Source organism: Jatropha curcas, chromosome 4 (assembly GCF_041381405.1).
Source record: "Jatropha curcas cultivar XTBG-Jc1 chromosome 4, XTBG_Jcur_1.0, whole genome shotgun sequence".
Classification (NCBI taxonomy): Eukaryota; Viridiplantae; Streptophyta; class Magnoliopsida; order Malpighiales; family Euphorbiaceae; genus Jatropha; species Jatropha curcas.
This window is the reverse complement of record NC_143154.1, coordinates 31,570,938-31,592,699: the sequence shown is the minus strand read 5'-3', so window position 1 is coordinate 31,592,699 and position 21,762 is coordinate 31,570,938. Positions and strand designations below refer to the sequence as shown.

Here is a 21,762-nt window from a genome sequence, read left to right as displayed (position 1 = left end):
ATTTTATTCTTACATATATCAAACACATTAATTATTTTTACAACTTTTCAAAACTATTTTTAGCTAAATTAATGATGTGAGATAAATAATAATGTAGTCAAATTAATAAATATTATATTATTATAATTTAGAAAAATTAATTATATTTTTAATTAGCATGTAAAAATTTTAAATGATTTATATTTGTGAAGGATGAAGTATACTAAAATTGAATTATTTTTTTTATTAATTAGACCTAATTGTAAATAAACGGTAAATGATGTCTGATTATTTATTAGTAAAACTGGTTCAAGCAGGAGCTAAATGCAAAAAGCCAATCGACGTGAAATTATGAATATAAATATGTAAAAAATAAAAGCACATTTGCTTATGTATCATAATACCAACACATTTAAATGTTAAGGTCGCAAAAAAAAAAAAGTAATATTAAAATGTTGAGCTGGTAAGGAAAATAATTTTTATATTATTATTTATTTTATCATTTTTTATGAATATTTTTAATTCATCAAGAAATAATTGTGAATAAACAAATTGATATAGTTGTTTACAGATAAAAATCAATAAATGATCAATAAAATATATTTTAAATATAAAAATAATATAGTACTGCTCATGATAAATAATTTATACAATGTATTAAACCCTGAATTAGTTTTAACTAATGGCAGTATAATATTGAAAATAGTAATTTTTATTTTTCTTCGAAGGAGTATAAAACTAATTAATTTTAATATTATTTAGATGGAAGTTTATATTCGAACCAAGTGAACTAAACCGACAACGACAGTGGTCGGGAATGCGTATTCCCGGTGTAAAATGGGTCGCAAGTAACGGTAAATATAAAATATTAAATGCACCCATATCTATCTAACTAGCTGCCTCTCCTCAGTCCTCACTAACTCGACTCTCTCTCTCTCTCCGTTCACGGTTGAAGCTCGAAAGAAAGAGACAAGTACTTGCAGACAAATCTCTGGTTTCATGGCTTCTTTACCTCCCTGAATTGAATCTAGTCTTAGATTCCTTATCTTATATATCTTTGGTGGTTTTTACTTAATGCATATTAAAATCACCCATTAAAGCAATCATCTTGTTCTCTTCTCCTTGTTTCATTTCCAGATCTATCATTACAAACTTTGATTTTGTTTCTTTCCTTTTGTTATCTCTTCCTCAAAGCAGTTTTTCCATATTTCTCTTTGACAGTATACATATAGAATCTTTTTCAGGAACCTCATTATTTTACTCTAGATTGAATTCGCCTCAACACTGTACAAAATTACCAAAATGTCTCTGCCGTTGCTCCCTATTTTTCTCTGCTTTTCCATTTTCGTTCTCCTTTCGAGGCCTTTGGCAGTTTCCGGAGAGGTTACGTGCTCAGGGATAGTTCCGGTGAGATATAGGAACGACAAGATATCGATTACGGATTTCGGTGGCGTCGGAGACGGGAGGACACTGAATACCAAGGCATTTAGCGAGGCAATATATCAGATTCAGCATCTGAGAAGGAGAGGTGGCACGCTGCTTTATATACCTGCTGGGGTGTACTTAACGGAGAGCTTTAATCTCACCAGCCACATGACTCTTTACTTGGCTAGAGGTGCTGTTATCAAGGCCACTCAGGTAACTATCAACTCTGATTTAGTTAATGAAACCGAAGGATTAGAAATATTGAATATGGTTAAAGATTAAAGACTTAGAATTTAAGCACTCATCTCAATAGTGTAGAGGGATTTCATTATAATTAGTATCACTCAGCGAAACTGGATGGTACATAACTATTCTAGGCGAGTTAGATCATTTTGCTTTCTTGCTCTTAGATCATTTTGCTCTTTCAGGGTGTTAGCTAAGCCTGAATAATCTGAAGGGAGAGATGTACAAGAACTGTAGTGGGTCCGGGCTGTGGAGCAAGAAAAGAAAAATAAATGGTGGGGCTTGTGAAAAATGGTTGCATGTGCATGACATTTATAGGTGTTAAACAACTAAGATAGTTGGATGTCCGACAGCCAATTAGCTGGCATGTCATGTCGTGCTCTTTCTTTCTTTTTTTTTCTAATTCGTTTTCAATAGAATATTAAGAGCTTCACTACCATCAAGTGGATGTGGATCGAATTCGTTTTTTTAAGATGAAATGAAAGTAAGCCTGTTTGTGTTTATTCTCAATCTTGAACTAAATAGTACCAAAATAATTAATACCCTGATAATGGTGTTGAAAGAATGGATATTTATGAGGCTTAGCAAGTAATGCTAGCTTGTTTCTTGTGGTTTTTACCTGTAATGGTGTTGAAAGAATGGATATATTGATGAGGACCAAAATCCATCTTAGCAAGCAATGTTGATGAAAACATGAAAATGTACTAAGAGGAGCATGTTTGATGGGGGTTCTAATTGTTTTGAGAGGGAAAAAGTGTGAGAGGTAAGAAGAAAGTTTAGCCATCCTTATTATGGTCTTACCTTTTGAGTATATATAGGAAGCAGCAGGTACTTTTTAACTGAGGTATGTACTTCGTTTGGTCCATATCAGATATCTATCCAGCATCTTGTTCTTATGAGATTTGTGTAGTTAAACCCATTGGTAAAAGGCTTCTTAAGTTCAGCTGATTGCACACATTATATGTTGTGTTGAGTGATTGTAATCCTCTATATGATATTCCAATAAGAATGCATAGTCTGCCTGAGTGACGTGGCTGCTTGTCATTGACTTTTCTTCAATTAGTTTATTGTTTTCGTCTTCCTTATGTTTCAGGATACTTCGAATTGGCCTTTAATTGGTCCTTTGCCATCTTATGGAAGAGGAAGGGAGCGCCCTGGTGGAAGGTATGTGAGCTTTATTCATGGAGATGGACTTCGTGATGTCATAATCACAGGTGGGTGTCAACTATTGCGCAGCAAAGTTTCCTTTGTATTGTGCAACAGATCTGTATGTGAAATGTTCTTATTAGGTCTATATATGTTTCTCACCCATATTTATATCTGCCTTCATTTCTGATGGTGAACCTTTTGTTGTTTGTATGCTACTTGCATAACAACTGAAAAAAAAAAATTCTTTTTGTGTAGGTGAGAATGGGACAATTGATGGACAAGGAGATGTTTGGTGGAACATGTGGAGGCAGAGAACTCTCCAATTTACAAGACCTAGCCTTGTTGAATTTGTAAATTCCAGAAGCATAATCATATCCAACGTGATCTTCCGAAATTCTCCCTTTTGGAATATTCATCCTGTTTATTGCAGGTAATAGTTGAATATATGCTTTTACATTAAGGTTTCTGTTCATAAATACTGAACAAATTGACAGTGCTGGGGACATCACATTGTAGATTGGTTTTGCTGCAACTACAATCACTTTATAAGCCAGTGATGGCAAAAATTTAATTCAACTTAGTCCGAAACTAGTTATGATCGGCTATTTGGATTTGCTGTATACATTCCCTACAGCTTAGAGTTATAGTTTCAGTTCTAGACTTGGGCATACTTTTGTTACATGCATATAAAGTAAATGGATAATGTTCTGTTTCCCTGGTCATTGTGAAGTTTTTTCATCTGATACATGCTTACTTGATCATTGCAGCAATGTTGTTATCCGATATGTTACCATCTTGGCCCCACATGATTCACCCAATACTGATGGAATTGATCCAGGTATGTACTTCGAGTGTTTACGGATATGTAACCAAGGAAGACACTCTCTGTGATTTGTTTAAATTTTTATTTTTTTTCCATTTTACAATCCATCAATGCAGATTCAAGCTCTAATGTCTGCATAGAGGATTCATTCATATCTACTGGAGATGATCTTGTAGCTGTAAAAAGTGGGTGGGATGAATATGGTATTGCTTATGGTCGTCCAAGCTCTGGCATCACTATCCGGCGAATAACAGGATCTTCTCCATTTGCTGGAATTGCAGTTGGAAGTGAAACCTCTGGTGGGGTGGAGAATGTCTTTGCTGAAAACATAAACCTCTATGATATGGGAGTTGGCATACATGTGAAAACAAACATTGGTAGGGGTGGATTCATAAGAAACATTACCGTTTCTGATGTCTACATGGAAAATGTTCGAAAAGGAATAAAGATTGCAGGTGATGTTGGAGATCATCCAGATGACGATTATAACCCAAATGCTCTCCCAGTTGTTAAGGGCATAACACTTAAAGGTGTTTGGGGGGAGAAGGTCCTTCAACCGGGTTCAATACAAGGTGTGAAAAACTCTCCTTTTACCGGTATTTGTCTGTCGAATATCAACCTTCATGGCGTGCCAGGACCAAGATCTACTCCTCCATGGAAGTGCTCTTATGTAAGTGGGGCTGCTCTTGAGGTGAGCCCATGGCCTTGTTCTGAACTAGCTACCACAAGTCAGGTTGGTTCATGTTCTGATCACATTTGAGATTCTGTTATTCTTTTTCATTCTGTTTTGAATAATAAAAATCATGAATTTGTGGTTCTTAATAGGAAATAAATGTTCATTGGCCTCTATCGAACTTGCAAAAATCCTTGCATCGTAATTTCCAAATTCTTCCAAAAAACTAGGAGATTAAAAGAAGGAAGAGTTACATAAAATCTGACGAAGCAATATATCCACTCAAATATCCATAAAGTCAAGTAGCATAAAATGCCAATATACAACACAAATATATAGCTAAGTACAATATCATATCTCCTGTGTATAACAACTATGAACCTACGCACAAGTAGGATCATTTACACATCTAACATAGATGCATCTTATTTACAAATATAAACGACAGTGAAGAAAAAATAAATAAAAATCAACAACCATGGTTTAAATAGATCCGTCAACATATATGTTGCCTTAAAAGTGCTCTAAGAACTTGCGGATCCCCTTCAAAAACCCACCATCATGCTCGTGACGGTGACCGTGACGGTGACCGTGACCGTGACCGTGACCATGCCTTTCCTCTTCTAGTTCTTCATCGTGGTGGCGGTAGCGGTGGTGATCGTGATCGTGCTCGTGATAGTGCCTTTTCTCTTCCAGTTCTTCGTGATCATGACTTTCCTCTTCTAGTTCTTCATCGTGGGGGTGGTAGCCGTGGTGCTCGTGCTCGTGCTCGTGCTCGTGCCTTTTCTCTTCTAGTTCTTCATCGTGATGGTGGTTAGGGTGGTGGGGTCTGTCATGTATCCCTTCTCCCCTCTGCTCGTCGTTGATTAATGAGAACCTGTGTCCGCCATGGTTAAACCTTGTCCATCGCATTGGGATCGGACGAGCTCTGCCGAGAGACATCCGATCGAAACCTAGATCCTCATCTCCAGAAAGAATCATGTCCTTCCCATAGGAAATCTCCTGCGGGCCGTCAAAGCGTGGACCACCCCATGGCTTATTGATGTGGCGGCGGCGGCCGCGGCATCGATGTCCACGACGAAACCGGATTAATGGAAGTCGGTTGATGGGACGGAAGGATAGAACCGTCAGTGGCACCACCTCCGACTCAGTTTCGGTCCTTTCAGATTCTGGTCTCTCTTTGATAGGCTCCAGCTCCACCCCTCGTTTATTGACGGCTTCAGTTTCTTCCGGTTCAGTGTTCGGTTTCTCGCTAGGGAGGATAATAGTAGCGGCGGCCTTAGGGTCTGACTCCGTGACAACGTCATTTGCCGGCGGATCTAACGGCGAATGCGCGTCAGCGAAGATTAGTAAGAACAAGAGAGCGGTTGCAGCGAAGGTGACGGCTAGATTTCTGGCCATTGTTACGTGTTTGAAAATAAAGATGGAGAGAGCGAAAGCATTATATAGGAGAGAGAGTTTGGGGACCAGAGCGGGCACGGCAGGTGGTTTCGTGGAGGTTTGACCGATGCTAGAAGAATGAAATACGGGCTGCGGGAAAGAGGGGATACCGACCACGTGGATAATTTGCGGTTTGATCCTGTGTTTTGTTTAAGGTATTCTCACACCGATAAAGAAAGAGATGGGCCGTATATTTCACCGTTTTTGTTGAATCTGAGCTGTAACTTCTAACTTCCAAGGTGGGACCATATGAATCTGAATTTACTTATTTGCCATATTATTTTGCAATTATATTGCTGTATATTGTAGCTTTTGATAAGTCCAATTCAGTAACTATCCTTTTAAGACCGTGCAACACAGAGATGGGACAATATCGTAATCTTCCAATCCTTTGATTAACCGCGTGGAAAGTTTGTGCGTCATCAAGGACGTCAAGGATGAGGGCGTTGACCATGTATGGTGTGGATATAAATTTTTTTTTTGAAGAAAGCGAGTGAACATAATTGAATTTTAAATTTAAATTTGTTTATGTGGAAATGCGATGTGTTTTATAATTGCATCTCTTAAAGGATTTTAATAGAAAAAGGGATCAATATAAATCAAATTAGTTTAATTTCTGAAGCTTAAAAAATAAAAAAAAGTTCAAATTTTTATATCAAACAACAATTGTCAATTATCTATTTTGGGACGAAGGGATAAATTATTTTTTTTCCGTGTGTTTCCAAATAAAGCTATTTGTTTATATTAGGATTTAAAAAACCCAAAACTATCAACAAAAATTATAACTAATAATTATTTAATTTTACGTGAATGGAAATTATTTAATTTTTCTTTGGAGATTATCTTTTCTTTTTTTGCTTCTAAACAGGCAAGAAGAGATGTTGTGGGTATTTAGGCCCTTATTAAGTGGAGAGAAAGGCCCAAGTTTCTTTCTGCACAAATTTAGTTTGGCCATATTTAGACAAGAATGTTAAAATTTTATTGTAAAAGAATGGCCGGTCATGATTGAATATAGCGAAGCAAAGAGCAAAGCATGACAGAGACAAAGAATAGCCGGTTGATGGAATGACAGAGACAAAGAATCCATGAATCTAAGCTTCAAAAGATACAGTCAGAAAATAGAGTTGTCTCCAAAGCAATATTAGCCAATGAAAAACATTAGTGAAAGCAAGAGTTTCATTAACCAATCAAATTCATTTTCACAATTTCAACAAGATTCCATTTTTGGACGTTAATGTAATGTAAGTTATGTAACCCAATATCAAACAAAAACAGCTAGCTCCAAGCATTATTAATTCGATGCATTCTAGAAATTAAATAACACACACCAAAAAAAAAAAAAAAAGCTCTCAACCAACATAACACACAAAAATCCCAAAACCATCCATTAATTCTCTTCAAGACTCAAAAAAAGGAAAGCAAAATGCTATCAAGAGCCTTCACAGTAAAACCCAGATGGAGTCCTAGCCGTAGAGATGGAGATGGCATTAGCTGCAAGTTAGGGTCCATTCTTGAATATTCTGAAGATTGCTTAGTAGTTGGGTTCGAAGATGATTTGCCTTTAGTTTTTTGTGGTAATAATAATGAATCTCAGTTGACTTTAAGGGAGGTTCTGAGGGCATCTGTAAGTGTTATGGGAGAGAGTCGATTAGGAATGACACAGAAAGCAGTATTATTGGAAGGAAAAATTTATGCTGTGAAAAGGTTTAGAAAAGTGAGGGTTGGTAGACGTGAGTTTGGTAAAAGAGTAGAGAGATTGTCTCAGGTCAGCCAAAAATGTGCCTATCTTGTTCCTGTTACTGCTTTTCTGTATTCAAAGAGGATCAAGTTTGTTCTTTGCGATTATTATCCCATGGGAAGCCTCGCTGACTTGCTTTCTGGTGAGTAAAATTGTTAAATTTTTTCTTTCTATTCTAGTTTTTGCTCGATCTTTCTTTCTATAATCGATATAGGTCTTAGGATGTAATGAATTGCTATAATGTCCTGCAATTTTCTGACAAGTATTTCAATCAAGGTGGAAGGGAATTAGGTCACACTGCCTTGGATTGGAAGCAAAGGCTAACAATAGCCATAGACATTGCAAGAGCAATTGCTTTCATTCACACAAGACATCCTCCATATGAAAAGAACATGCAAATGAATGTGCATGGCAACGTTAAAGCCTCTAATGTAATGATAAAGAACAACCTCACTGCTTGCTTATCGGATTATGGTTTCGCCCACTTGGTGGAATCCGATGAAGTTTCCGATACATGGCAGCAGAAACCACCTCCACAGAAGCAGCAGGAAAGTCCTTACTGTAACAAATGTTGTCAAAAGAGTGACATTTACAATTTCGGAATAATATTATTGGACATGCTTGGAGGATCCACAGCTTCAGGTGTAGTTCATTGCATATTAGACAACAAAGAGGAGATTAGAAAAGGTGCAATTGAATATTTTGAATTTGTTGTGGAGGGGAAAGAAAGGCAGAAGGCTATGAAGGTTTTGGATATAGCATTGGCATGTGCAAACAAGTCACCCGAAGACAGACCTTCAATAGAACATGTTTCAAAGGTTTTGGAAATGTTACTATAATTAAGAAGTAAGTTGCTATAAATATAGCATGGAGTTTTTTGTTAAACAAATTAATTATGATTTATTGTATTATTATATGGAATAATTAACTATATATTTATATATATGAAATAATTATTCTAGTCTAATTTACTTATTTTTGAAATAGGCTATATGAATTTGAATTTCAACGATGTCGATTCTTCTTCCCTATACTGAGATTAAAAAAAGAAATTTTTTAGATTGATCTTCTACTTAAATTAATATAAATAGTATCTTAACTAATAAATTAGTTGGAATCACTTAATTATTGAATTATTGAATTAACATGAACTTGTAATTTCAAAAAATTGATTATTGGAAAAATCTAAAAACAAAATTAATATTAAAGATTCTGTTTAATTAATTGGTGAGTATATTTGAGTCTCACGTGTGGGTTCCTCAAGGAAGCAGGAGATGTCACGTATGGACTGAAAACCATGTGATTACCGACATCTGTCAGTATCTCTCTGCTAACCTCTCAGTTTCTTTCTTTCTTTCTTGTATCCAATAGAAAATTCAATTTCTTCTTCCAAATTCCAAATATACAGCGGATCTTTCTGGCTTCCCAAACTGTCCCCCATTCTTCAATCACTTTCGTTTTGACACGTGGAGATGTCAGATCGGTTAGTGGCCACTATAACAGTGCACCTTCACATGCAAACATCTCTCTCTGCATCTGTAAGGATGATATGCATATGCCATTAGGATTTTAGAGGCTTCTGCCAGTCCAACTAGTTGCTCCTTTTGTTCCCTTCTCAAAAGAAGGCTCTCTACGATTCTTAGCTATCACTGACTTGTAGCTTTCTTGACACTGTTAGATTAATATTATCTTTTATAAGCAGCAATGGAATGTAATATTATCCAATAAAAGACGTTTTTAATGTAAATTTAAACTAGAATTATATTCGATTGCATTATATTATATTTTATTACAGCTCACCGGACATTATCTAAAATTAAGATTATTATGAATTCAAAGTTTTACTACATATCATTTTGTAACCTAGGAACCATGAAAATTGGAACTATATATATTTTTTGTTGGATTCAAGTTGGAGCATAGAAAGAAACAGAGAAATGAAGTGATGTCTTTTAGAAGTATTGTCCTAATTAAAATAAATAATATTTATTTTTCTGTATTTCAAGTACTTTGTACTGTATCTAACAAGTACATGTAATGTATCTATATCACAATCTGTTGCTCTGCATCATAGTCCATATAATTAATGATGTCTCTGACCATTCAAACCGACCATGCAAATTTTTTATCTTAAAGATAATTAATTCATTACCATTGACATTTTTAATTTGCATCATAAACCTATAAACATTTAAATTAAACAGTTTTCTTTCTTTTAGTTAATCTTTAGGGTCTGTATCAACTAGCTAAGAGTAAGAGGAACTTTCTTTTTTCTTTTTTCTTTTTTTTTTTTTTAATTCTAAGGCACAAAGTACAAGATTGAACACAAAAAAAAAAAAAAAAAAAATCTAGAAATGAGATGTATTGAACATAATTAAAGTTACTGAAATAGTTGACTTTGGTATAGGTAACATGTTAACATTAATAATAACAAGCACTACAGTTACTTTTTTTTTTTTTAATTAGCCTATATATATATATATATATAATGTATTTTAATATTTATCATGAATTTAGTTAAGAAACATTTTGTGAAGAAATTTAATGATGTGGGTGGCCATGTGGGGAAGTTGTTCATTTGACTAGATGATTATGGGTAGATTACATAATTAATTCATTAATCAAAGACATAATTAATAATTAATCCACCTATCTTTTGATCAATCTTTTATTTTTCCCTTCGAGATTTGATTAATGAAGTCCTAGTGCGTGCGTGAGTGCATGGCTCTCTTTATTGGTTTTAGCACCAAAGTTACATTTTTTATTTTTCTCACATAATATATCTATATATATATATATATATATTAGTCAACCAAATAATTAAGATGTTCACACTCTCATCATCTGAGTCCACGAAAAACCTAATGATAACAATGGTGCACGAACAAGCAACACTTTCTGCACCCGCCATTATCCTTAGCTCTCCCATATATATATATATAGGGTTGACCTTTGACTTATTCCCACAAACAAGCGTGTGGATTAACATTTTTTAAGGACAGCCACGAACCCTAGGTGGGATTCAAATGCGAATCCCTTTCCTTGCATTATCTACTGCATTTCTAATTAATAATTTAAGGAGATAATATTATTCTTGAGTTTTGTAATGGTATTAGTGTGATTAACACTTCTCTTTTTATTTATTTATTTATGGGAAATTATCCCATAGATGCTATGGTTATTAGTTATAATTAAGAATACAAAATTCTGGTTAACGAAGCTATACGTGAATAAAAATGAGTTTACCAACTAAACTAATTCTTGAGATTTTATGACGCTCAATGTTTTCATAGCTTTATGAGTTAAGATTATAATTTTTAATTTATTAAGTTGAATTACAAAATTGAATTATTGTAATGAAAATAAGATTAACTCATTGTTATAATGGAGAGCTAGTTCTTCGCTTTAAAATACATGAGATTACTAAACATATTATTAAGAATTTTCATTTGATTGGTTAAAAAAAATAAAAATAATTTAATTTTGATTGATCATATTAATTTTTTATTTAAATATAAATTCTATTCGGTAAAACAAGAAATTATATTTTATACTATATAATGTATAATATTAAATATGATTATACTATTTACTTCCTGCTTTTTTATAATTGGAATTGGAAGTTTTGAAATCGAAACTAGCAGTTTTGGCATCATGATCATACCTAGCATGTACTCAATATAAAGTTTAAAAAAATTTAAAATCCATATAAAATTTTAATACATAATCATTGAATTTCATACATCCAGCTAAAAAAATGTGTAATTTTCAACTTGTGTTAAATTTACTAATAAAAATGAGACGTTTCATCTCTAAAATGGCTAAGGATCTTTTTCTTTTCCTTTTTTTTTATCATAACAAGCCAATAAAGTCCAAACCTAATGACCAAAACAAAAATTCTTTACATTTGGGTTTGAAACCCTCATCCCTCTTTAATTCGTGACCTCATTGAAGAATATTAAATTTCTCACATAAGTAATTGAAAATGTTGCAACCAAATATAGAAAACTAACATAATAATTGAAGAATATTAAATTTCTTTCAAGATAATAGATAAACATTGCAATTAAATATAAAAAAATCAACTTGCACTTGACAACTCTCAAGGAAAGAACAAGTTATATCAATTAATTGTCCATATATTTATCATAAGCAACATGTTATGTTTTTATATAGCAAGCTATCCATCGAATATAGATATTCTTCATCCTGCAAAGCAAATCTAAGATTTTATTATTTCTTAAATAACTTATATATATACATATGAATTTCATTGGTTTAGTTCATGGGTGTAACTGCTCTAAGCAAATTAATTCCATTAATATAGACACGGCTAACTTTTTTTATAAAAAAGTAAATAAATAAATAAAGGAGGGAAGACTTGTAAAAAGTAAAAAGTGAGTGAAACAGCAAAAATGACAAGGGTAGAAAAATATTTTTACTGCATAGACCCTTCCTTTTTGAGGAAAATGTTAAGTCGTAATAAGTCCAAGTAATAGCCTGCTACTCATTATAAATAGGAAGCTCAAAGGCACGTTAGTGTACGTGTATCTATCAATAATTAATTAACCAAACTACAAGGTGAGGAGGAAGAAGAAGAAGAAGAAGAAGAAGAAGAAGGCAATGGGAAGCACAAGAACTGAGTTATACTTTGTTTTCATGAACTATGATCCTGAATATGAACGCCTCCGAGCTGATCGGTAAGTTCTTTGCACTGTCCTAATTATTAGCTAGTAGTCTCTTACGAAATAACTAAGCTAATTATATAATTAGATAGATCTTTTTTGCTCTTGAAAATAATTGTATATAGAACAAAGAAAGGAGCATACGAGCTTGATTTGTACCTAAGTAGGAAACATGACGAGTTATTGGCAAACAATCTTGACCGTGGCACCTACAGAAAGACTCTCTCTTTGGTCATTGTCGATGGCTTTGCTGTAGAGATCACAGAAGTTCAGGTAATCCTTTTCTTTTCTTTTCTTTTCTTTTTGACTTCATTAATGACAAGTCTCTTTTCTGGTTTTTCATTTTTCATTTTGTCTGCTTCTCATTTTTCTTTTTTAAAACAGGCAAATGTGCTTAGATCTGCCAATGGAGTGAGAGTTGTGGAGAAGAACCAGGAAGTTGCTTAGTTAGCAAATTAAGCAAATGTGGAAATAATATTGAAATTATAAATTAGTGGTTTGATAGTAACTCATGAGTTTGTAAAGTAGTGTTTTGTAACTATTGAAGTCCTACTTCTTGTCTCTGTTGTTTGTTAAACCCTATTCTCTCCTTCAATGAAATTCGAAATTGAAATATATTTTTTGGTATTATTAAGGTATCTCCACGCTCGTTTAATGGTTAGATGATAGACTAATTTCTTCGTGTTAGATCATTGTTGTATTGACAGAGATAGAGAGTTCAACCCCTTAGGTTGAAATATTTCCCCTTGGATACATCTTTCTTCTTGTTTTTCAATTTAACCTTTAAGTAATTAGCTGCACTACAATAATAATAGGTATGCATCAAAAGTTAAAGGTTGATAGAAGTGGATGGATGCGACTGCTCTTGTCTTTATTTATCAACTTCAACTTTACCCTATCGTCTGTTGGTCATTCGTTGCCACTTCCTTGTTTCTTAAACCCTATATAAAACACACACAAATAATTTAATTATCTAAATATAAAATATAAATACTGAAAGGAAAATCCATGGACTGACCCCATTGTCTCCACCCATATGAACTACCAAATTTATATAAAAATTAATTAAGGTAGTATATGAAAAATTATTTTATTTTATGTCATTATATATAGTTTATGCAGCAAATACACAAATAATGTGATGAACAGTGGAGAGATTCCTATAATTTAAATTGATGGGATAAGACAAGGAACATAGTTCAATAATTCACATAAAAGGGCAACCTTATCTACTTAAGGTTGTAAAGGAAAAAGAGAAACATACCTAGAATGGTTCAATTTTTGCGATAAGAATGTGTGTGTGAGGGTGACAGAGAGAGATCAGAGAAAGAGGCTTGGAATTGGCATACAGATGGTTTATATATGTACATATGCTATTTGGAATTTCGCTACCAATTTCACCTCTTTACCTACATTTTTTTTTTTTTTTTTGGGTTAATGGATGGTTTAGATTATTTGTCCTTTCTAATGCCAGGACCGTTCCAAGTCGTTATTTCTCCAATTACAGAAAAAAAGTTATAAAGCACTGTTTAGAATGTCATTAGCGGTCATTTGTCAGCGAGTTTATAGTTATTCCCCGTCGTCGAACGTCAGGCCACAGAATGGGCTCAGGCCCAACTCTCGTTTATTCAGTCAATGATTTCTCAATTTTGAAATCAAATTTTGTTGGTCTCGGGCCTCTTTGGCCTTCCTTTCTATAACATCAGGAGTAATAGAAAAGGGATAATTCTTCTCCTAGGATTTAGGATTAAGGATTCAAAGTCGAGACTTTTCACTTAATTAAAAAAATTATATGGAATTTATGTAAATGAATTCTCACCTCCCCAAGTTCGAAAACAATGGATGTCCCGTGCATGAAATGGCAAGCGTTATCCACTCTTCCTAAGGACCTCTGTGTAAACACTTAACTGATCGTTTCAACCAGAAAATGTACATACAGAAGCCCTTGAGGGAGAGTGAGCAATCAATGCCATTGTTATTGTCGTTCTTGTTGACGATGGATGATGATCGATGATCGATGATAAGCTTTATAAACTTCAAGACAATTATTGTTCACTCTCCCTACTGACCTCCGACCAGCGAAGCTTGCCATTTCTGGCAATATTTCCGCCGGAAGCCCTTGAGGGAGAGTGAGCAATGAAAATGTCTTGTTATACTCTTGATTGATGATGAAGCTATTCTTGATCGATCGATTGCCATGAGCAAGCCACTGCCTGTTGTACTTCCCACAGGGGCTCCTGCCCTAACCAAACCCTAGTCATGTTTGCTCAAAAGTTAAGTTCTTATTAATTATATTAAAAAAAAAAAAAAAGAAACCCTTTACATTTAGAGCAAATTTATGGGCAGATGATGCAGAAGCCCTTGAGGGAGAGTGAGCAAGCAATGCCTTGATTTAAAGATTCATTTTCCTGTAATTTGCTTGAAGAGGATTGGCCATTAAAACCCTTTTTATAGGCCTCTAAAAGATGTGGAGAAAAAATGTAGGAGGAGTAATAAACAATGTGCCTAATAATTTTGTATATGGTGGGGTCCTCATATCCAGACACTTGTCATCCAATGGCTAACCAGATACCTCAGTTGATATCCTAGACTATAAGTGCACAGAGTCAACGCGTCAATGAATGAAATTTTACATTAAAACGAATCGTTTGGGACCATTTCTTGGCTCTTAAGAGCCATGACAAGGCAACTCTGCTGTTGTTAATTTTAAAAGAATAATATAAAGTTACAATTAGCTAGCTAGGATTCGCATCTTAATCTTATCTTTAGTACTATGTCAAGGACAAGATTATTATTATTTTTTCCTTTTGACATTCTTTAAATCCTACCTTTTTATCTCTAAACCAAATGGCCTATCTTTACAAATTGGATGATAAAGATTCACACATTGCACAGACACAGTTCCTTCCTACATGGAACTTGTGACACATTTTCATACATTGTATATGATGTGTACGTAGCCATAGTATATGATACCTTCCTTCCTTCCTTCCTTCCTTCTCTTTATTAAATTATTATTTGGCCAATTCTTGTGTCTTCATTGTTATTTCTAATGCTTACAGCTGGTCGCATGATATATATTCTTAATTTTTAATTTCATTTTCTTTCCAATTTCTTTAAATTTAACGTTATTTTCTCTATCAGACAGTTAATATTAATCAACTTGGAATGAATTTGGATTTGGGCAATTTTCATTGCCAATTGGGCTACAAGTCCAATTACACTAGGTAGGCCCATGAGCCTTATCACGCCAAAGAATGGGCCATGTTCTTCTTGCACGTTACGTGGCACCGCGCATCATCGGTGGCGCCAAAATCAATATCAGGCGCCAAATCTCTTCTCCTGCTGGAACTAGTGCGAGTTTTGGATTTCCGAAGATTTCTTTTTATTTTCCTGATTTTAGAGTTAAATTTTCGAGGCTCTGCAATTGCTAGCAACTGGAATACACGAATGGCTGACTCTTCGCCTCCGTCAAAGCGAAGCCGAAAGAATCAAGATGAAGATGCAAACGACACGTCACCACTGTCGCCGGTGATTGTCTTTGCTCACGGTGCTGGTGCTCCATCCTCGTCCGATTGGATGATCAGGTCTCCTTTTCTCTTCTTTATTATTATTAATTTCAAGTTTTTCTGTGTACCAAAAAATAGGTAAGAAATTGCAGAAATCTGTTGAAAGTAGATAAATTTTTCGTTGAATTTATGCAGATGGAAGAACATGTTGGAAAATGTTTTGCAAGCTGTTGAAGTGGTCACATTTGACTATCCATGTGAGCCAATTTCATTATTTTTATTTTTATTTCTAAGTTTAGTGACATAAAAGAAGTTTTAGAGATTGTTTAATATATCTATGGTCATTGCAAGTCTAAATAAATGAATTTCATTTTGTTAGATATTGCTGGTGGAAAGAAGAGGGCTCCTCCCAAAGCAGAGAAATTGGTGGAGTTCCACAAAGATGTTGTCAAAAAGGCTGTTGCTAAGCACCCTGGTCATCTACTAGTTTTGGCTGGGAAATCAATGGATTCTAGGTATGATACAAGCACTTGGCTTTCTTTGGACCAAAAAAAAAAAAAAAAAAAAAAAAAATTTCTGAAGCAATATACTTACACGAGGATTTAGAACTGTTTTATGCTGACCTGAGTAGTTTGCTCCAGCATATGAGGCAATTTGGTGTAGTCATTGCTGTGTTTGTTCCTGGGCGGTGGGGGCCAAACATATTAATAATTGACACATATACAATATCCTTATGGGTTCCTGTTTTTAATAATTTGTAATGCTTTAAAGCACTGTAATTCTTTAGGTTTATGGTTGTTGAGTAATGGAAAGACAAAAGGTACATACTTTATGGGATTTTCCCTATTGATTGAGTTGTATATAAGCTTCTATATTCATGAATAACTGTGTTCTGTTGTGCAGCCATTTGATCTTGCCTATTACATGTTTTATAAAAGTCATTTATTTACCTCTAGATTCACAGTTATAGGTAGGAGATTCCATAAATTCCAGCAAACCAGGTCACAAAATTAAAAACTCTTTTTGATTTTGATTTTTGCTTGTCGTAGAGTGAGTTGCATGGTTGCTGCTGAGGTTGACATTGTACCATCAGCTGTAATTTGCTTGGGATACCCGCTTAAGGTTTGCAATTATTGGTTCCATCGACATCCAAGTATTTAGTATTAAAATGGGAACATAATCAAATTAATACAACAATTTTCGGTTCCTTAATTTTTCAGGGTACAAATGGAGCTGTGAGAGATGAGACGTTGTTGCAACTTGAAGTACCTGTATTGTTTATACAGGTAGCTCTTTTGATTTCAACCAAGATGACAAACAATATTGTTGCTTTTGAGTCACAGTTTGCAAAGCCTTATGTGAAACATTGATTTAGCTTTCTGTTTAAGTAAATCTTTTAGTTATATACCCAAAACGCCCAGAGCTACTTTTTTTTTTTCTTATAATTTTTGCTAATACTATTTTGTCTATTTGTGCACGTACTTCTGTCGCGCTTCATACTGTGAAGGGTAGCAAAGATGGGCTTTGTCCCCTCGAAAAGTTGGAAATTGTCCGCAAGAACATGAAACCGTTGAATGAGTTACATGTGATTGATGGTGGTGATCATTCTTTCAAGATTGCCAAGAAGCATCTTCAAACAAATGGTTTAAGCCAAGATGAAGCTGAGGATCTTGCTGTTAAAGCTGCAGCATCATTTGTTTCCAGGTGTCTTAAAGGAAAGTGACATTTCTACTGTTTTGAATTTTATCTCCCCCTCTTTTGACTGCTGGGTTCTGTAAATTATCATATCCCAAATTCAGGATGCTCAGACTAATATGTAGTTTTCTACTTGTCAGCCAAGGTTAGCTTTTATTGTTCCTAAAAAATCTCTAACTTTTGTCAGGTGTAGTATAGGCTGCACATATTATCATTGTGGTTGGTTATCTGCGCTGAATTTGCAAGTTTTTTATATGGCTAACAACTGTTGTCAGATTGAAGCAGTGGTCGTGGGTCAATCTTCTATTTCAATTTGGCTGATATAGTGGAAGACAGCATACAGATTATACATGTGTCAGTGTGTGTGTGTGCACGCACGTGTGCATATATACTTCAATTTTTTAATCAGTTATTGATGCAGTACTCATACATATACAAAACTAACTGTGCATTTGGGTGCCTGTTATGTTTTGTGGTCCTTTCAAGCACTACCATTTATGTGTTTATGGTGTGTGGGAGTGGAATGTATGAGGTTTGCATATTCTCCTTATTCATCTTGATTTTGAGTTGGACATTGCAACATCAGCTTTAAGTTGCTTGGGACACCTGCTTAAGTTTTGCTATTACTCATGTACGTGAGTTCCCTTTTTCATTAACATAAACAGTCTAACATGATTATTTCTAATATGCTTGATTTGGTGGTCTATAATAATTGGTGTTCTATAGTTTGATTACTGTGAAGAATTGCTTCATTAATACTGAAATGGAAAGGAGAGGAGGTGATAAGTTCACATACAAGCTGAGAACTTTTAAGACTTCACATTTAAATGACCCAATCCTGTACTTGGGACTTCTGGGACTTTAAGGTTATAGAAATCTCTCCCTCCAATTCTCTGTATTAAATCTGAGGTATTATTATTTTTTTAAAAATTTATTCTCGCTTTCCTCCTAAATTTTTATGGATTTCAGGCAGCTGTGAGACGTGCATTACCATTCTTATCTTGCTTTACGAAAGTAGAAGAAAGAAAGAAAGCATTTTTGAACATTGATTTCCAATTTGAAAAGAAATTAGCTTAGTTAATGCTTTATTTGCTAATTAGAATATGACTTTCGTGTTGGTTTGCTATGAAATCTCAATTATGGAATAAATTTCGAACTCTTGATTTATTAAAGCTTTAATATTTATTCATTAATAAGATAAACCTCATGTAGCTGCATATTTAGCCCAAATACACTTCACACTGGCATATCTTTTTAGTTTTCATTATTTCTTTATTATATAAATTATGTAGCCTCTCCTTCTGATTGATCAGTCCCAGCTTAATTCTGCAAAATACAAAACAAACAAGCAAAAGGTCAATATTCGGAAAAGAAAAAAAATCTGTAACCATTTAATTATTATAAAACAAACAACACTTGCCCTCTTTCTGCCACACTTTTCACCATCGCTTTCACTGTCGCTGCTGCTGCAGCTGTCGCTGTCACTGTCACTGTGACCTGAAATGCCATCTTTGATCTTCTGGAGCAGACCCCTGTTCCTGCGCTCGCCATTGTTCCTTCTTGTCTTTCCATGGCAATTTGTAACGTTACCAGTTGCATGGCCCTGAGCAGTTTGGCCATGGAAAGCGGTTTGGCTGGAGCAATGGGTGTGGGTCTGGGTCTTGGTGACTGGGCGTTGGGTTTGGCACTGTGGGGTGTGGTCTTTCTTGAAGGAAGAGCCAACCATCTCAGACATTTTGTGGCCAAAAGAGTGGTTTTGGTGGCCTTGGTTGTTGCAGGTTTGCTGAGCTGGTTTGTAGCACTGGACTGAGGCCATTTTTCGGTATAGTGAATATGCAAAGAAGGTTTGTTTTAATTTGTGTGTTTGCTGTGGTGTTGTAAGGCGAAATTTGAAGCATATATGTAGGACTGGTGTGAGTGGGAGAATAATCCTTTTAGCTTTCATGCATGCTTTGAATCTCTTCTTTGCAATGCAATATACATATATTATCACATATTCTTCGAGTCTAGAAAATTTGAGAAAAAAGAATGTTATCTTTTTAATTTTTTAATCATAAATTGCTTGTCGAATAAATACCATTTTTAGTTTATCTTTTTCATTTTATTTATATTGAATAAATTATGTTTTGGTGAATTGAGAACGTAGATTTAGAATCTGGTTGTGGACAGATTCCAGATCTTGAAGGAATATGGTTTTTCAAGTCATTTTTCTGGATTCTCATTGTTTTTTACTTTTACAGTTGAATAGAAATGAAAATATTTTTCTTTCTTTTTCAGTTATCTTTCCTTTTAATGCCAGAGATGAAAATAATTAGTTTATCTATCTGCTTTGCTGGAATTAACTAATTTGTCTCTCTATTTTTTTTTTTACTTTTTATACTTTTTAATAGAAAAAATACAAAAAATTGACAGAATGATAAAATAAAGTTACAAAAAACAATAAATATTAGTATAACCTACTGTGTAATTGTCAAAATTTATTTTCTTAATGCAGACAATAAGAGTCAACAGAGTTGCAAATGACCAGTAACTACAAGTCAAACCAATTTCTTTCGCCAGACATTCCATTTACTGTTTCTTTCATCTCCCCAATGTAGATTTCTATCCATCTGCATACAAACAACAATTAGCTTTTCTTTCTTTCTTTCTTTCTTTCTTTCTTTCTTTCCAGACATAAGATGATATTCTAGCTTCTCCTTTAATTACTATATATAATCTTAAAATTCTCAATATTCAAGTTCTTTTTGCTTAATTATATCGTATAGCTGTATAGAAATTTATGAAGATGGATGAACGTCCATGGAAGAAACAAAAGACCTGTTCAAGTTGCCGCTCAGAAGGTAATTAGTTTCTTATGTTCATCATTTCCGCAACTCTTCTAATCTGTTTAATCATTCTTCTGCTGGAATAATCCAAACATTACTGTTTTTCTTAATTTCTTTAAAACCCAACTGGTTATGTATACAAATATATAATGAAAAATAGCACATGTTTTGTTAATTTCTTGAGATTTTGTTCTTGCAGAAGTGAGCAGTGTCGAGTGGGAGTTCATCGAAATGAGTGAACAAGAAGAAGATCTAATTTACAGAATGTACAGTCTCGTTGGAAACAGGTAACTTTTTTGTTTTTGAAGTTGTTTTTTTCGTTTAACCAAATCCGGAATTCACCCGCTTCAGAACAATAAGAAACAGGAGAGTTAATTAATAGGATTAGATACAGAACAGAAGGTAATTAAATTAATTGGACGTACATTTGTCAGTATATATGTACGTACATGTTTTTGTTATATAATCGTACATATACAGTACATGTACAGTGTACTAGTACTATCACACACGTGCTCAACACTTACCTACCAACGTTTGACTCGTCAATGACAATAATGCACATCATCCTTCGTTCCACTGGGAGTTGCATTAACGCGCCAAACTCTGATAATGAACAAAACAATCCTCCATTTTTTTTTTCTATATATAAAAGACAATTTTTGTAGTTTCCTATTAATTAAATCTTAAAATAAATAAATTATTATTTGTTTCCACATGTATTAAACAACTCCATATATAACTTTGATTGTCTTAATTTTTTTTAAAAAAATTATATTTAGATTAGTTTAAAAAATAATTTAATATGAGTTAGTTGTAGCAGCTCTCTTCTTCATGATATCAAGTGTTTTGATGGTCTCAGGAACATAGTTCTGAAAATAGCAAAGTTCTCCGATGGATGCATAATTAATTAATTAATTAATTAAAATTAAAGCAATTAAGAGCCTGCAGATTAATGATTAATTATTTAAAATGAACTTTCATTTAACAGGTGGGAGTTGATAGCAGGCCGGATTCCAGGGCGTAAAGCAGAAGAAATAGAGAGGTTTTGGATAATGAAACATAATCAAGAATTTGCAAATAAAAGAAACCAGCACCAACCTAGCTACTAGCTATGGTCATAAAACCAGCACCAATCTTTTTTTTTTTTTTTTTTTCCTTCTTCTATTCTTTTCAATATATGCATTCCTATGATTCCTTTTTTTAGTTATTAGAATTTGTAGTTGTTAATTTCAAAATTAAGAATGTCATATTACAATAATATGAATTATTCATTTCTAGCAATTTAAACATAAACACAAAAACTTTTCCTATATTGGAAAATCAAAATTGCAATTTACTTCCCGGAAAATTGATTTGCATACGAAACATGGGAGGAAAGTTTCTTGGAAGCATATTTTTCAAGAAGTAGGGAAGTAGGACATCTTAAGTATATATATGAAGTTGAATTAGTCAAGGATCAGAAAAAACATTTCTGTTGCATTGCATGGTGAAATCCAATAATTTCAATTCAAACACCTAATTTTAAGTTAGAATTATTAATGACTTAATTAATTTTGATTAAGAGTCTAACCCAGG

The 21,762-nt window shown here is 34.0% G+C and overlaps 7 protein-coding genes and 1 long non-coding RNA gene across 10 annotated transcripts; 5 read left to right on the top strand and 3 right to left on the bottom strand.

Annotated features, from left to right (window-relative positions):
- The first annotated feature begins 883 nt into the window (after positions 1-883).
- Positions 884-4,468, top strand: LOC105645684 (Pectin lyase-like superfamily protein). The gene is made up of 5 exons (XM_012231349.4): positions 884-1,617; positions 2,741-2,861; positions 3,052-3,226; positions 3,564-3,634; positions 3,736-4,468. Exons 1-5 carry the CDS (start codon positions 1,282-1,284, stop codon positions 4,377-4,379), a joined length of 1,347 nt encoding a protein of 448 aa, XP_012086739.1. The 5' UTR covers positions 884-1,281; the 3' UTR covers positions 4,380-4,468.
- Positions 4,469-4,554: 86 nt separating this feature from the next.
- Positions 4,555-5,838, bottom strand: LOC149497243 (uncharacterized). Its single transcript, XM_089720284.1, has one exon. It carries the CDS (start codon positions 5,691-5,693, stop codon positions 4,806-4,808), a length of 888 nt encoding a protein of 295 aa, XP_089576410.1. The 5' UTR covers positions 5,694-5,838; the 3' UTR covers positions 4,555-4,805.
- Positions 5,839-6,564: 726 nt separating this feature from the next.
- On the top strand, positions 6,565-8,445 carry LOC105646030 (putative inactive receptor kinase At3g08680). The gene is made up of 2 exons (XM_020683875.3): positions 6,565-7,612; positions 7,747-8,445. The coding sequence occupies exons 1-2, from the start codon at positions 7,156-7,158 to the stop codon at positions 8,307-8,309; spliced, it is 1,020 nt and encodes a 339-aa protein (XP_020539534.1). The 5' UTR covers positions 6,565-7,155; the 3' UTR covers positions 8,310-8,445.
- A 3,558-nt stretch (positions 8,446-12,003) lies between these two features.
- Positions 12,004-12,770, top strand: LOC105645686 (subtilisin-like protease SBT2.5). Of its 3 annotated transcripts, none has more exons than XM_012231351.4 (3): positions 12,004-12,170; positions 12,248-12,428; positions 12,540-12,770. In XM_012231351.4, the coding sequence occupies exons 1-3, from the start codon at positions 12,094-12,096 to the stop codon at positions 12,600-12,602; spliced, it is 321 nt and encodes a 106-aa protein (XP_012086741.1). In that variant the 5' UTR covers positions 12,004-12,093; the 3' UTR covers positions 12,603-12,770. The 3 variants fall into 3 exon arrangements, with proteins under 3 accessions (XP_012086741.1, XP_012086742.1, XP_012086743.1); XM_012231352.4 differs by having other exon boundaries at positions 12,007-12,170; positions 12,281-12,428; XM_012231353.4 differs by having other exon boundaries at positions 12,024-12,170; positions 12,244-12,428.
- A 116-nt stretch (positions 12,771-12,886) lies between these two features.
- Positions 12,887-14,558, bottom strand: LOC110010707 (uncharacterized). Its single transcript, XR_002285707.3, has 2 exons — positions 13,975-14,558; positions 12,887-13,096 (listed from the first exon to the last, which is right to left on the bottom strand). It is a non-coding gene; the product is annotated as an uncharacterized LOC110010707 (long non-coding RNA).
- Positions 14,559-15,458: 900 nt separating this feature from the next.
- Positions 15,459-17,545, top strand: LOC105645688 (alpha/beta-Hydrolases superfamily protein). The gene is made up of 6 exons (XM_012231354.4): positions 15,459-15,742; positions 15,860-15,921; positions 16,044-16,179; positions 16,714-16,786; positions 16,885-16,950; positions 17,172-17,545. Exons 1-6 carry the CDS (start codon positions 15,606-15,608, stop codon positions 17,385-17,387), a joined length of 690 nt encoding a protein of 229 aa, XP_012086744.1. The 5' UTR covers positions 15,459-15,605; the 3' UTR covers positions 17,388-17,545.
- A 977-nt stretch (positions 17,546-18,522) lies between these two features.
- On the bottom strand, positions 18,523-19,220 carry LOC105645689 (uncharacterized). Its single transcript, XM_012231355.4, has 2 exons — positions 18,780-19,220; positions 18,523-18,685 (listed from the first exon to the last, which is right to left on the bottom strand). The coding sequence occupies exons 1-2, from the start codon at positions 19,173-19,175 to the stop codon at positions 18,680-18,682; spliced, it is 402 nt and encodes a 133-aa protein (XP_012086745.1). The 5' UTR covers positions 19,176-19,220; the 3' UTR covers positions 18,523-18,679.
- LOC105645690 (transcription factor CPC) lies at positions 19,214-21,497 on the top strand. Its single transcript, XM_012231357.4, has 3 exons — positions 19,214-20,199; positions 20,384-20,471; positions 21,176-21,497. Exons 1-3 carry the CDS (start codon positions 20,139-20,141, stop codon positions 21,294-21,296), a joined length of 270 nt encoding a protein of 89 aa, XP_012086747.1. The 5' UTR covers positions 19,214-20,138; the 3' UTR covers positions 21,297-21,497.
- The last annotated feature ends 265 nt before the right edge of the window (positions 21,498-21,762 follow it).